Source organism: Benincasa hispida, chromosome 7, assembly GCF_009727055.1.
Source record: "Benincasa hispida cultivar B227 chromosome 7, ASM972705v1, whole genome shotgun sequence".
Classification (NCBI taxonomy): Eukaryota; Viridiplantae; Streptophyta; class Magnoliopsida; order Cucurbitales; family Cucurbitaceae; genus Benincasa; species Benincasa hispida.
The window spans coordinates 25101035-25117272 of NC_052355.1; the positions used below are offsets into that span (position 1 = coordinate 25101035).

General features: G+C 31.2%; 1 protein-coding gene across 1 annotated transcript; it reads right to left on the minus strand.

The window, feature by feature from the left end:
• Positions 1 to 5416: 5416 nt before the first annotated feature.
• LOC120081573 (cucumisin-like) lies at positions 5417 to 12563 on the minus strand. The gene is made up of 10 exons (XM_039036578.1): positions 12401 to 12563; positions 12210 to 12298; positions 11573 to 11667; positions 10991 to 11234; positions 10168 to 10681; positions 9147 to 9241; positions 7807 to 8028; positions 6902 to 7013; positions 6601 to 6805; positions 5417 to 6139 (listed from the first exon to the last, which is right to left on the minus strand). The coding sequence occupies exons 1-10, from the start codon at positions 12512 to 12514 to the stop codon at positions 5616 to 5618; spliced, it is 2214 nt and encodes a 737-aa protein (XP_038892506.1). The 5' UTR covers positions 12515 to 12563; the 3' UTR covers positions 5417 to 5615.
• Between the last annotated feature and the right edge of the window lie 3675 nt (positions 12564 to 16238).

The window sequence follows — 16238 nt, forward strand, 5'->3', positions numbered from 1 at the left end:
GTAAATACATCATGGCTTCATGCTTCTTGGTAAGAGTGTCAGAAAGACTTACCAAGATGTAGACTCGGGCCATATCATTGGCCTTCGTCTAATGGTCATAAGCATCATTTAATGCTTGAGATGCCTTTCGAGCGGGGACTGGAGGACATTCCTCCATAAAAAAAACCCACAGATCATCAATAACTAGAATCATATTCAGGTTAGATTTTCACGTCGCATAGTTTTCACCGATTAATTCTCATTTTTAAGTAAAGATATGATTGTGGAAGACATGTTGAAATATATAACAATTTTATTAGTTATTTTTTTTTCATAACACATTACTTAATTATCCAATAAATTTAGTAAAAACACATGTAATCATAAAAACCTAATTAAACTATTGATCTTGATTTTTGCAACGATACTTTAGAGATTTAGAGCAACAACTACCTAAGGATGATCAACTACTCCTCCCCTGGATTGAGATAATCTCAAACAATCACTAATACTATAATAACTCTTATTCCTATAGTTTTTAACTACCGTTGTTTCGAGCAAGGATTCATTAACTAACTTTATTCATCTCATAAGTGTGACCCTCCCATTTTGGGATCCCTGAAGTATGCTTCAATAGGCTACCGAAGGAAAAGACAACTGAAGATTAACCTAAGAAACCCTATCCATTGCTAGAGTTTGCGTTGTTCCAACCCCTATGATCAGACCTTCCGTAGGGATGGTCGCTCTAGGACGACACGCAGACAGACCATAGGATTCTCACGGTGCAACCTAATGGAGAATACTATAAGATACGTTGACACGCGTCCCTTTCCCACTTACTATGAACACTTTCCTCATTCACCTTATTATTGACCCATGCAAACACTTTCCGAATGGAGGCCACACTTAAGGCGATTTGAAGCCAACATGGATCATCACGGTGTGAACTCTTGAGGACGTGAGAGCTGAAATTTTGATATATCATATACACCAACTTCCTCCTACTAAAGTACTCTAATATTTTATTAGGATTTTATTATACTTAGTTAAAACCCGATTAACAAATTTATCTAAGTCCTTTAAATTTGCTCAATATAACATTTATATTGAATAATTTAATAATACTTGATTTCATTATTAAACTCTTTTAATAAAATCAATCATTTATTGCATGCTTATAAAATATTTTCTCAATTCACCTTCCTAGTCGGTTCTCAAGTGGAAGTGTTTCGTTTGCATCAGCTTAAATACCTTCTCCTAGATAGAACTTTTCATAGACAAAGGTCTCTCTTATGGGCAATTATTTTATAAATTTAATCTTTTATTTAAATTCATTTTAATCATATTAAAACAAAATTTAAAAAGATTAACCTATTCTTAATACCATTAGAAATAACATAGATCAATTTTAAACCATTTAAAATTAATTTGGATCTATGTTTGCATGCAATCTAGATTATAGATTTTAATCTATCTCATTAATACTATAACTCTTTATAAATTAATGAATTATTAAAACCTATAATATCTTCAAGCATTCACATACATCATTTCACTATTTATTAAAATAATTTTAATATATAGTATGATGCATGAACATGCTTAAGTTAATCATACATCACTAACATAACATTTATATTATGATGCATGAGCATTCTAATTCAATCATGCATCTATAAAATGTAACCCTTTATATTTAATTATGATCCATGTACATGTTTATCCTAAGGTGGGTATTTTTGAATCTATATGACATACAACATGTAATACGAATTCAAAAAGTAATTCAAAACATCCATCCAACGCATAATTAAATTAAACAACAAAAATTGGACCGATTTTAGCACCCTAATGCAAAATTAATCGATTAAATTAATATAACTATTATATTAATTAATTAAAATTACAATAGGAAATTAGGTTAAATCTACAGCTGCGGACGTCCCGCGCGCATCGCCAATGCTCCGTCCATACTTGGAGTGTTGCAACACTGAGGGGCAGTGTTACAACACTACGATAGCAGCGTCGCGATGTGATCGGTAGAACACTCATGTTCTGCACGTTTTTAGCTCCAAAATCGCCCTGAACATCTCTGTTTCTTCCAAATCTCTTCAGCAACCATTGCTCTATTGATCGATACAGGCTTACATAGTCGAAACAAGAAATAAATTGCCCAAAAGTATAACAGGCCCTTACAATTTAATCAAATTAAAATGTAATCTAACGCCAAAATCGAAAAACAACCAATTTTGCAAACTAACATTCAAACATTCATAATGTAGAATATGAAAAACCCACCTCTGAACGATTTTGTTTCGAAAAATACGAAGAACGAAGATGCATGGAATTGGCTCTGATACTAATTGAAGGGTTGGAATCCCACGGCGGAAGCATTTTGTTAGAACACCTTGCATCCCACAATTAGATTTTTACAACATAATCATTGAATTAAAACAACATATAAACATGTAAATTAGCATGCTTTAGGGAAAATATTAGAACGATTCTTACCTTTGTGGATTCCCAAGTACCACGAACAATACTCTCCTTGTTCCAATGAACGGATCTCCAACGATCTTGATCACGAACAAATACTTGAACAATCTCGAACAGTACCACGAGAGTAACCTCGTTATTCTTTGGGATTATAGTAGGACTATGATCTATTTTTACATAAACATAATCATGAACATGCTTAGGTTAATCCAACTATCATTATTCTTCTGGTCCGAGAGGGGTTTAGTCATAGTAGGACTATGATCTATTGTCTATTATAAGAACCAGTGATTCTTAAAAAGTTAGATGTAACTACAGGGGCAAAACAGTAATTTGGCCTGGCTGTACTTACGAGAAATTTGTGAAGGGTCATTGTATTGTTGATTGGTTATATCCAATAGACGTAGAAATAAATCTGTAGTGCGAAGAGTGCAACTGTCGGTCTTTAGTGGAGTGCCCGACAGTTAACGGATTGTGAATAATGTAGTTAAAGAGTTTAATGAATTATTCATGTACCGTTGGAGCTTCAAGCTATAAGTTCATGAGGTCCTCTTGGTAGCTCAAAAGAATTTAGTTGAGAATCAATTTTTGGGTTAATTTGAATTGTTCAAATTAATAGAGGGATTTAATTATATATGATACAATTAAATTATTTCAATTATATGTGATATAATTATTATAACGTATTTGATACATTATAGTTTAATAGGAGGAAATAAATATTTGAATGAGATTCAAATATATTTTCTATAAATGTGGTTCATAGTTGTTAAATTTAATATAAAGGAGATTTACATTAAATGTCATTTAAAAGAGAAAGGAAACTATAGTTTATATTATATGAGATACGATATTAAAATTATAGGTTATATATTATATTTGATATGACATAGAATTTAATATAAATATAATATGATAAGTTAGTTATCATATTTATTTATATTATTTTATTATTATTATTTGAATAATATTACCCATCTTTTCTCTCAAACTACTTTAGTGGGTGGTTATGGTTTTTATGGCAAAAAGGAGAATAAAAGAAAATAGTTTTTTTTCTTCCTTAACAATTCACAATTTGTTGAATGATTGAGAGGTTCTTACAGAAGTGTTCTGTGATCTTGTGTTCTTGAGAGAATTCTCAATCTACCTCCTCCACCAAAACTTTCCCTCAAACCAAAATAGTTAGAGTTCCCCACTCCTGGGTTCTCACCTCGAGAATACCAAGAACTCTTTTGTGGTTGTGTCCGGATTTTGGTTCGAGAAAATCTTGAAGAAGGTCTTCAAGAAGTTGATGATTGTGTTCGAGGGAGGATTTGTGAAGAAAAAGGTCTTCAAAGTGATATTTCTTGAACTTATTTTTATAAAAAACATGCTGTAATTTATTTTGAATGCATATTTATTGAATGTTTACTGTAAATTTTGTTTTCAATAATTAATGGAATTTGGAGGACCCCTTCCAATCAAGGTTCTCATCACACGAGTTCCTTCATGAAGATCAAATTGCAAATATTTTCACGAAGCCACTCAAAGTTGATGTGTTTAACAAGTTAAGAACTTTGCTTGGAGTTTTCAGAAAACATGTTTAAGGGGAATGTTGAAAATTAAACATTTCTTAATTAGATAAGTTTTAGATCAATTAATTTATGAGAGTTGAAAAAATTAAAAGATGAGAATTAATTAAGTATGTTAATGTAAGAGTTAATTTAGTAGAGTTTCACATTAATTAAATGTAGGATTTTAATTTTTCCATGTATATTTAATTAAGGCAATTCATGTATTTAAGTTTACCCATGAAAATCCTATAAATAGGATTGACATTGACATTGTTGATATATCCAAGTGTATAGAGAATAACACACAAAGAGAGTTCAATCAAAAGTTTGAACCAACTTTGAAGAAGAGTCTTTCAATTAAAAGTGTTTTTGTTTTCTTTCAAATAATCGTTTGTCGATTATTTATTTGTGAGTGTCCATCACACGATTCCAACATTGTTCGTCAGAAAGGTACAAATCAAAATCCAAAAAGGGGGAGGAAGCGATATAAAGATTGAATGGTGATAAGTGATAAGTAGTTTGTTTTTTTTTTTTTTTTTTTTTTTTTGATGTTAAGCATATTTTACAATAATTTGTTATTTCATTATGACAATACTTCATAGGATTTTGAATACGTTATCTTGCAATTTTTCTACTAATATTTGGTTAGAACATTATTACTTTCCCCAGCAAGCTTTGCTCGTTATACATTTTGAAAGTTCGAATGAAATTTAAAAATAGACGTGGAATGCAAAAAGAATTATAGATACAATACAAACTTGATGGAAAATACGCTATATATAACAACTTTTGTGATATAAGAACTAAAATTGTTAGTATAAGATCAATTACTTATTGGAATTATCATAGAAGATGTTTACACAAATTGTTGCAAAACAGTGGAGATCTTTAAAAGTGTCGCAATTGAGAAAAAATATCGCTGCAGATACCAAACTATTGAAGAGTAATAAATCGTTGGCAGTTACAAGGTGCTCCTATTTTTTTTAACCAATCTGAATTAACAGAGGTTATTCGCTGCTGCTAAAGTATTAAAAAAAAATTGTTAGCCATCAAAATCGTAATTATAGCACTTCGCAAATGATTGTAGCAGTGATTAAATTATTGCGCATGAAACAATAGTTGCTAAAACGTTGCATTTTGATGTAATTAGCCGCATCAGTTTTAAACCATTGCGACAAGCCTTAAATCATGAAAAGATTCTGCGACAAGCCTTAAATCTTTTAGTGTGGGCTCCCTCTCTTTTCATTCTTTCCCCTTCTTTCCCTTCTTTTTTTCTGTTTCTTCCTCTTCTCTTGGCTTCCAGAAAAAGCCTCTTTTTTTATTGGCCACTAACTTTCAAAATCATAGCTAAAAAAAATTATCAAACAGGACCAATCAAGGACTGCAAGCAAAGGGAATATTTTATTTATTTACTAATATTAGTGATAGTACACACAAACTTATTTCAAAAGCCGCCACCACCTTAACTAGATGACAACGGACAAACAAAAATGAAAGAGTGAAGGAAGCAAAAGGAATTACTTCTCTCCCACACTTCCATTTTTGTTTTTTTTTATTTTAGCCCCTCTTTTATTTCAGAGTCTAATCTCAACTAAGAGTCGTGACTGTTATAGGGCTTCTCACAGTATGTACACCATCCGTCCACACCAAAGAAGCAGAGACTACATACTGGTTTACTGATCCTCGAATTGTCAATGTGAAAGATTTCTTATCTCCGATGCCATTAAATGAAAGAACATTAGGATTCACTGTGATAGCAAGGCCTTGTGGGGCAGAAATCATAGCTCTATATGTCGATGCTTGAGATGCAACACTCGTGAGAGTTCTTGTGAAGTATTGACTGAAGGTCTGAGAACCAGATACGGAAAGTCCAAAAGAAGGATAGTTTAAATCCCATACTCTACCAATATTTCCAGAAGTACAAGCACTGTAGTCTCCGGTGATACGTCGAACCATGCTGGTGCTGTAACCTTGACCACATAAGAATTTCACGTAGTCGCTTTCATTTGCATCATAAACCAACCCAGGTCTTACTGCTTTTAGTGGGTTCACATGGCCTGAGCCGTATGCAAACTCTCCTTGTGGATGGAACCTAGCATTCATGGGTGAAGCTGTACAAAGTGAACGAAGAATGGTTATAAAAATCGTTGTATAAATTAAATAACCTATTTGTATTGCATTTTTTACCTAAGTGGATTTTAATAGAATATTCTTTAGCTACAAAAATTAAATAACCTAGATTAAGAAGTTAATAGTTATTAGATAAATTATCCATCACAACCTATCTATCTTATAAAAAGATGGTGGGATCTCCTCACCAGGTTCTCTAAAGATGATGCATCTTTAGGCTCTTTCTTGAATTATATATATATATATATATAACATGAGGTTGCATCTCAAAACTAATTGATAATAGAAATTTCATACATATCTATGTTATAAAAATTGATAAAAACACCTACCATTTTACTAATTTAGTTCGAAAACTATGAAGCCCAAGCAAGCATTCATTTGGGAAAGAAAAAGCAAGATTAGATTAAAGAATGGTGATCCTAATGAATGTGATAATTACCAGTCGTCATGAGTGCTGACTTGATTGCAGCAGGAGACCATGTAGGATTGAATGTTTTAACATACGCTGCAATTCCAGTGACATGTGGGCAAGACATTGAGGTCCCTGAGATTATATTATAAAGTGTATCTCTAAGAATTCCACCAACAGGGGCAACTGGAGGCCATGCTGCTAGAATTTCAACTCCAGGAGCACTCAAATCAGGCTGCATTTGTTCAATTAAGTTCATGAAACTTGTTCAGTAATCATCTTATACCCACACCTTAGGAATATAGAAACACAAAGTTTATGTAAATTTAACCTTTATAAGGTCTTTGGTTGCAGCATTAGGTCCCCTTGATGAGAAAGAAACTACTACAGGAGCAGATGTATTGAGGATTGCGGTACTCTTGAAAATGGTTGCAGTAGGAAAGCTATTCATCAAAAGATGATTAAAAAGAAAAAAAGATTAAACCCTATCAATATTGATAAATAATTGAATGTATACTCTACTAAATAAAATGGTTCGATCTCAAAATCAATAATTCTAAAGTCTTTCCTCCTTTTCAATGTGGGATGCTCATGAGCAATATTGTATTGTTCTTTGGGTTCACCATTCCTTAGATGAATGTCATACCATTTCATAACCAATTGGCAATGAGAAGAGCATCTCATCTATTGTATAAATATAGTGTTGTCCTTTACGCTCCGTTTGGTAATTATTTTCTTTTTTATTTTTTTTTTATGAAAATTAAGCTTACAAACACCCCTACCACCTCTAAAATAATTTTTTTTTATTATTATCTATTTTTTAACCATGTTTTCAAAAACCAAGCCAAAATTTGAAAACTAAAAAAATGTGGTTTTCAAAAAACCACATTGGAATATGGCTAAGAATTAAACCATAGTATTCAAGAAAGATGCAAACTACTCTAAGACAATTTGAAGAAATAGGATTAATTTTTAAAAACCAAAAATACAAAACCAAATGGGGCCTAAAATTTTTAAATGTCAAATTCTTAACATGTGATGTGTGTCTAAGAGTTCACCATTCTTGTATCGAATATGCTATCGTGTCTATGAAGTTCAAACAAGCATTCATTCTAAATTTTAGAATCTTTGTAAGAGACACGAGCTACCTTCTATTTTTAATTAGTTTTGAGATGGAACGACAGGACATCTAATAAAAATCAATTAACTACGAGGGCAGTAACTTATGAATCGTACCTAGTTGAATAAATATAACGAAAAATGTCAGTGGCATCATTTGGGTCAAGAGTGGAAGAAGGGAAGGGATAGGACGATGCATGATCTCTCGTACTTGCTAGCATGAGGACACCCGCTGCGCCATCCAAGGACTTGAAGAATTCAGCAGGACCAAAACTAGCTTCACAAAGAACGATCTTCCCCCTCAACAAATAGGGATTCACTGATTTGTTAAAGCAGTATCTGTTTCAAATTTTAGATATGTTATAGTTTATCACTTTTTCAAACCCTACAACGTCAACATAAATAAGAGAGTACAACAATGGTGAATTTCGTTTTCTGACATTCATTTCATTTTTTTTTCTTTTTTTAATATCTAGATTATAAATACTACTTCAACATATAGGTTTAGTTGATACGTGATTATCTACTTTTGGAATGTTTTTATAATCAATCCCAACTTTTTAATACTAAAAAATGTAGTATGAATTCAAATGTCTATTTAGAAAAAGGAAATATGTTTTAATAAATGATGAGAAAATAAGTACATTTAAAAAAAAAAATTAAATGACTATCAAATGAAGTCTTAATTTTTAGTTTTGAATTGAAAATCACATTCTAATTTTAAAGTTTTGCTTTAGAGTTGAAAACATTTTTAAAAAGCAAATAAGAAAAAGAAGGAAAGAAATTGTTAGGAAATTATTTTCTTTATTGGTAAAAGGACATACTTAGTGGGAAATAATATTAATATGATTGTTATACATCAAGTATCATTCTTAATGATATATTTCATATTCGAAATATTAATAATAATATTGATATTTTTTTCCCTCTCTAAATCAGGTATATCAAATTAAATGTAACTTATATACAATTAAAATCCTATCAAAATTTTAAAAATAGGACAAATTAACCAATATACTTTATATTTGATATATCAATTAATGTATTTAAGATATACCATCAAAATCAATTTTGATAACATAACACAACTAATGCCAAAATCTAAAGTAAACCATCAAAATTGAACTAATCAAATAAAAATAACTCTACATCAATACAAAATAGAAAATAGAAAATAATATTTATCATAAACAAACAACGTCCACTATAACACAATTAGAGTCATGGTATATTAGTTGTATAAATTATATTCTTTAAATAAAGTATACCGACTTATTGATATACCATATATAATATGTATCAAATATATCTGATATACAAATGTGGATAAAATTAAAAATCAGGTGTAAATTTTTTTCCCTTATTTACAATTTCTAAACTTACAAATACTCATATGTTTTTCTTTTGCTATTGCAATTTGCAGACATATATAGTTTTTAAACAACAGATAAAATTACCTCGAGGTGGAGCTATCGAAACCTATATTGGGTATATCACGCCCAAGAACAAGGGGATATTGACCATTCATTTCAAATGTGTTAATTGAAACTCCCTGCAAAAAGTTCATGAAAATATCATAACTATATATTTCTTTGTTTGGAACCACACTTCGTTAATAGTAAGTGGAATATAAGAAGGCTCTCAAAGCTAATAAAGTATCATAATTACAAAAGTATTTATCCTAAAATAATGATAATAACAATTACAAATGATTTTGGATTTAGAACTTTAAGATGTGATGATCGCCTCATCATTAGGCTCATGGACCAAAGGCCACGCCGAGCCCAACTCTGTGTTCGATTCAAACTCAGTACAAAATTAAAACTTGTTCGAACCTACTCAACTCAACTCATTCATTTATTAGATTGGATATGAATTACTCTTTTGAAAAGTAGATTGGTCGATAGGTCAACTCGTTTGGACCATGTTTAGGCTGGCTCAACCGATCCACATATCATTGTGTCAACAGAAAAATGTATGTATATATATTTTATGTTTTTTTTTTCTTAAAACATATTTTTATCAATAAATTTAGGTATTATAGTTTTTAGTTAATATTAAATTTGAAAAATGTTAAAAAATAATAAAAAATAGAATAATATTAAATTGAATTTTATTATACCAATAATTGTATCAGGTAAAAGCAATTATAATGAACTACATAAAATTTAGCGTAAAATATAATAAAAATAAATTATTAAAATAACCTTTAACTAAGAAAATTTCTAAGATATATATAATTTAATTATTAGTAATCAAAATCAGGCACAATTCAATCTAACTCAAACTTTGATCCAAAAAGCCAGAAACTGCTGATGGTCAGCTCAGGCCTAAACAGTGTTTTTAAGCCCACTGAGGTTAGGAGAAATTATACGATACAAATTCTTAGTATCATACAACACATTGTAGCAGACTCGTTGAATTAGTATTTAAGACTATGAAAATGTATGGGGAAAAGAGAATTAATAATATGATCACCTGAAAGCTTTGTCCGTTACCAATTTGCACTTGTGTGACAAACTTTCTATCTATGGTGCTTGCAGCAACAGACAGTAGCCATGGAGACAAGCTTGTGGTGGTGAAGAAGTTGGGACCTTCATTTCCAGCAGAATTGGATGTTAGTATTCCCTTTTCTATTGCGTGGAAAGATCCAATGGCAATGGGATCACTGAAATACTGTCGCGGTTTGTTCGCACCCACTGAAAGCGATATAATATCGACCCCATCGGCAATGGCATCGTCATACGCTGCAAGAATGTCGGCATCAGAGCAACCATCCTTCCAACATATTTTGTATACAGCGATGCGCGCTAGGGGAACACCTCCTCTTGCTGTGCCGAGTCCAAGACGATACAAATTTGCCTGGCTAACTAGACCGCCAGCCGCTGTCGACGCAGTGTGCGTCCCATGGCCGTCTGTGTCTCTTGGACTATTCACATCACCAGGGCGAAGGGGACCGCCAATGTGATATGCTCGACCTCCAATAATTTTTCTAACAAAGCACCAATGATTTTTATCTTTAATTTGCACCGGTGATAGTGGAGGAAAGAAAGATAAAAGAGTGGAGGCAAGTTTGTCCTACTAATTAGATGAATAATGTTAAAAAATATATTAAAAACAAGTACTTCTAAAAAAAGTGGAATGAAAATCTTGTAATCTTCTCCAGATAGATAGGTTTTATATTTGAACAATGAATGAAAATATGTTCTATGAAATCTATTTTGTCTCATTAAATTTTTAATATTATATAAAAAAATACTTAGGTGCATTTTAAGCTACATAGATCAAATTGGATAATTACCTGTTGCAGGTAAAGTTGAAGGCTTGACAACTGCCCTTCCATTTGGATGGTGGAGAATCAAATCCTTTATCATTGAAACTAGGAGACTCAGGCCAGATTCCGCTGTCCAAAACTCCAACGACTATGTTGCTTTCCACTTGATTTACACGTTGAATGTTTTGTGGAAAATTCAGAAAATCCCATGATCTTGTTGTATGGAGTACGTTCATTTCATTTAAAAACACAGATACCACACCCTCCATACCTGAAAAATATTTCTAAAATTATGTTTTAATTTCTTTAAGAAAAAACCAAGACTAAATAATGAAATAATTTTAAATTACTTTAAATAATTGTTAGGTAACAAATAAGTGGCATGCTCGGTTTTTGTTAGAAAGCAATAGCAAACCCGATGAACGGACCAATGGTGTTTCAAAAGAAAATCAATATGGTAAAACTATTGAACTATTTGTAAACTTAAAGACCCAAATGAAACTTCAATAAAATTATAAAGACCAAAAGTTTAATTTTCATTATCTTTGAAAACAACTTCCAGTGCTAAATCGTGAAATAATAAGATGATGTTGAATAATAATTATGTACTGGCAATCTTTTCAGCTTCTTCTTCAGTGAGCTTCACTACGAATCCATTGAAACTTCTCTTGTAACTGTAGAGCACAGATTCTGGAGCAAAGTTGCTGAAATAACAAACATACAAAATCATCAATAATTATTAACCAGGATTAATATATGGTACTACTTAATACTCTTATGAAAAAAAGTAATTGTATGAAATTGTATCTCTTGTGAGAAAAATATGCAATGTTTTAAAGTTTAGTGTTTTTTATGCAGAAAACCATTTCTCTATACTATTATAGAGTTTAGATATTAGTTTCATCTAAAGTTTCAAGTTTCTTCTATTTTTATGTCCTTAAATTTACAAATAATTTGAGTCTATTTTTATTCTTGAACTTTCGTAATTGTTCTATTTTAACCTATACAACTTTTAAAAAGTACATATGTCCTTCGATTTTTAAAAAACTAATCATTTTGATCCTAGTTATGTTACATTTCTATCGTAGATCTATTTTGTCCAATGTTGGTCTCTTAATCTAACATAAAATCATGTCTGTATAATTATTTTTTTGGGCCGCGTTTTTAGGCATAAAACACAAAATTAAAAAAAAAAAAAAAAAACACTATAACAAAAAAAAAGCTACATGTTTGCATGAATATGAACCTGCCAACAACTTGTTCCAACATTGCCCTATGATGTAAATGAGCGGAATCAGGGTCCTCTAGCTTCCTCCCCATGTACACAATATAAATCTGCAAAGGTTTTAATAAAAAGCCAAAACAAAAAAACATGTAAAAAAGAAAAGCCAACATATTTCTTAATTATAGTTGTCCATAACTTTGAATGTTTTATACTTTTTTTCCGTCATCGTCCGATTCGAAGCTCGAAGTGAGTATAGTACTGAAGAAAAAGCTGACGAAGAAAAGCTTGAAGACTAGAGAAGAAGACATAGCAGTGCTTCTTATCATCAGTGGAAATCTTTGTATCTAACAAGGATGTGATTTGAGAAAGTGAAGAATAAATGAAGAATAAGGGCCTTTTATAGGAAGAATTATTTAATGTTATGCTTCATAATAGTAATCTTTTGAATGAATTTGCATGCCTCTACGCCATGTGATAAATGTTTTTTTCTTGTTTCTTATTTATCTTTGTTAAAGAATTAGAAACATAAATGTATTTGATAACTATTTAGGTATCTCGTAACTCATAAAAAAATAATGAAAAAAAAAATGTATTTGATAATTTTTTCTTGTTGCTTATTGTTTTAAATGAAATAAAATTCATTACATTTTTTTTTAGAAAAGTTGCAATTGGTAGCAAAATTATAAGAGTATTTGTAAATATAGCAATGATTTTCTAAAATTATAAATATAGCAAAAAATTGTGAACTTGATTCCCAATTTTTGTATTATTATGATTTTACTCCATTTGTGTATCATCGAGTATATCTGATATATTTTATATTTTGGTATATTAATTAGCTGTTATATTTTATATTTGGTATATCTATCAATCGATGAATTTTATTTAAAGAATGTCATTTATATACTACCAATATATCATAATTTTGATTGTATTATGGTCAACATTGTTTGTTCAAGTATGGTATATTATTTTCATTTTTCATTTTGTTTTAATATAGAGTTATTTTCATTTGATTAGTTCAATTTTGATGTTGATGGTATATATTAAATGTATTAATTTTGTCTAATGATACACAAAATATGAATTATGTTAGTTAATCTATTTTTTTCCAAAATTCTTATAGGATTTTAATGGTATACATGTTATATTTAATTTGATATATCAATTGTATAACAAATATTTCATATTTCGTATATTAATTGATTGATATACCCAATTTAGAGAGAAAAAAATATATCGATGATATTGTTGATATACCAAATATGAAGTAGATCATTAATATATCTAAAGTAGTATATAATAATGAGCTCAAAATGCAATATTAAGTATTTGGTGTATCAATAGTTTATCAACAATTATTCAAATACAATTTAAATTATAACATAGATATATCAATAATATATTAATGATCATTAAAAATTCAATTGATGTACGTTTTTAGTATATCAATATTATATCACTTATAATCTAAATCCATTTTAAGTATTCTAATAGTGTATCACACTACAAGAAAATTGAGCTATTTCGACATTCTTTTATCGGAGGCTATAAAAAACCTTTGAGAAAGATATACATTTATTGAAGGTATTGGAAAAACTTTTGAAAAATATGTACTTTTTATTGAAGGTTAATAAAAACCTTTGAAAAAGATATATATTTATTGGAGGTTTTGAAAAAACCTTTGAGAAATATGTATTTTTATCGAAGGGTAACAAAAGCCTTTAAGAAAGATACACATTTATCGGAGGCTTTGATAAGTCCTTTGAAAAATATGCACCTTTTATTAAAGGTTAATAAAAACCTTTGAGAAAGATATACATTTATTGAAGGTATTGGTAAAACCTTTGAGAAATATATGCTTTTTATCGAAGGTTAACAAAAATCTTTGAAAAAGATATATATTTATTGGAGGTTTTGAAAAAACCTTTGAGAAATATGTAGTTTTTATCGAAGGGTAATAAAAACCTTTGAGAAAGACATATATTTATCGGAGACTTTGATAAGTCCTTTGAAAAATATGCACCTTTTGTTGAAGGTTAATAAAAACCTTTGAGAAAGATATACATTTATTCAAGGTATTGGAAAAACACTTGAGAAATATATGCTTTTTATCGAATGTTAATAAAAACCTTTGAAAAGATATATATTTATTGGAGGTTTAGAAAAAAACCTTTGAGAAATATATAGTTTTTATCGAAGGGTAATAAAAACATTTGATAAAGACATACATTTATCGGAGACTTTGATAAGTCATTTGAAAAATATGCACCTTTTATTGAAGGTTAATAAAAACCTTTGCGAAAGATTAGGATCGTGAAGATGCGTTAGACGATCGTGAAGATGTGTGTGACATTAAACGATGAGGAGTGACGCGCTAGATGATCGAGCTATACGATAGGTAAAGTACTGCACGATCAGTGAAAGCACTAGACGATAAGCGTAGAAATTGGACGATATCACTAGACGATAGTCGTGCTGTGCTAAACGATGAGCAGACGCGCTACACGATAGGCAAAATACTAGGCGATTGGCGTTGGACGATAGATGCAGGCACTGAGTGATGATGTTAAGCAATAATCGGATGCGTTAGATGATCGTGAAGATGCGCACGATATTAAACGATGACGAGTGACGCGCTAGAAGATCAGGCTATACGATAGGCAAAGTATTGCACGATCAGTGAAAGTGCTAGACGATAAGCATATAAGCTAGACGATAGCACTAGACGATAGCCGTGCTGCGTTAAACGATGAGCAGATGCGCTACACGATAAGCGGAATACTAAGCGATGGGCGTTGGACAATAGACGCTGACATTGGGCAATGTTGTTAAGCGATAGGCTAATGCGTTAGACGATAAGGCGTCAGCACTAAACGATGGAGTCGATGGGCGTAGTACCAAACGATAGGCTATGCACAAGTGATATTAATTGCAATTTCTAAGTTTTTAACCTACCTAACCCTAGCCGCCCTTGCCCTACCCTAGATCTCTAATTGCAATTTCTCGCTTTATTTCATTTCTTTCTTAATCGATGAACCTCCGATTCCTCTTATCAGTGTCGATTCCCTCGATTCCATTGATTCCATGTTCAACTTCTCCTATTCATCTTCCATTTCTATGCTTCTCTTTCTTATGTTTCCTTCCCGAATGGAACCTTGAGTCGGCAATAAGTTTCGCCTTGGCCGAAAGATCGGTAGCGACTCCTTGGAGGACATCTATCTTGGTTTGTCTGGTTTTTCTCCATTCTAGCTTCTCATTATGCTGCTCTATTACAACAAATAGATTTTAATGTTTCAATTCCATCTGCAGGTACTGATATACAGACGAATGAAGAGGTTTCAATTAAACTCGTAAGTGTTCCGATCTTAATTCAACACTACGATTCTAGCTCTGCCTACTCTCTCTCTTCCTTTGCTTAGATGCGCTTATTTTCCCTTCCTTTTCCTAGATTCGGAGATGGAACCTCATATTGCTGATTTTGGTCTTGCAAAGCTGCTGAACCAAACTTCTACACCTACGACTTCTTCTTCTTTTGCAGGAACAATTGGCTACATTGCACTAGGTATCATTCTACACATACATTAGGAATTAGCTCTTCATTCTCATGTTTTTGTTTTGAAGTATCAAATTATGTGGTGATTTTGATCGAAGATTCTGATCGAAGAACTTATAGATTCTGATCGAAGGGAGCAGATTAAGAAGGTGGTTTTGGTGGCTTTGAGATGCACAGAAAAGGATCCTAACAAGAGACCTATGATAAGAGATGTTTGGTCTCTTTCCTTTACTGTGAGTATTGTGCAGGGTCAATTTTATAGATCTTTTTTCTCCTTTTGAGTTCATCACTCACTAATATACATAACCAAATTGTGTATTTAGATCAACTGATTATACTCATCATATCATTAATGATTAATATTTTGTTTCCTTTAATTTGTCTTACTGAATTCCTTTTGAGAGACACCCAATTGCTATCATGGAACATGAATAAATTAGCTATAGAATCAACTCGGTTCTTGAAATTTGACAGTCATTGTGTACCATGTTTAC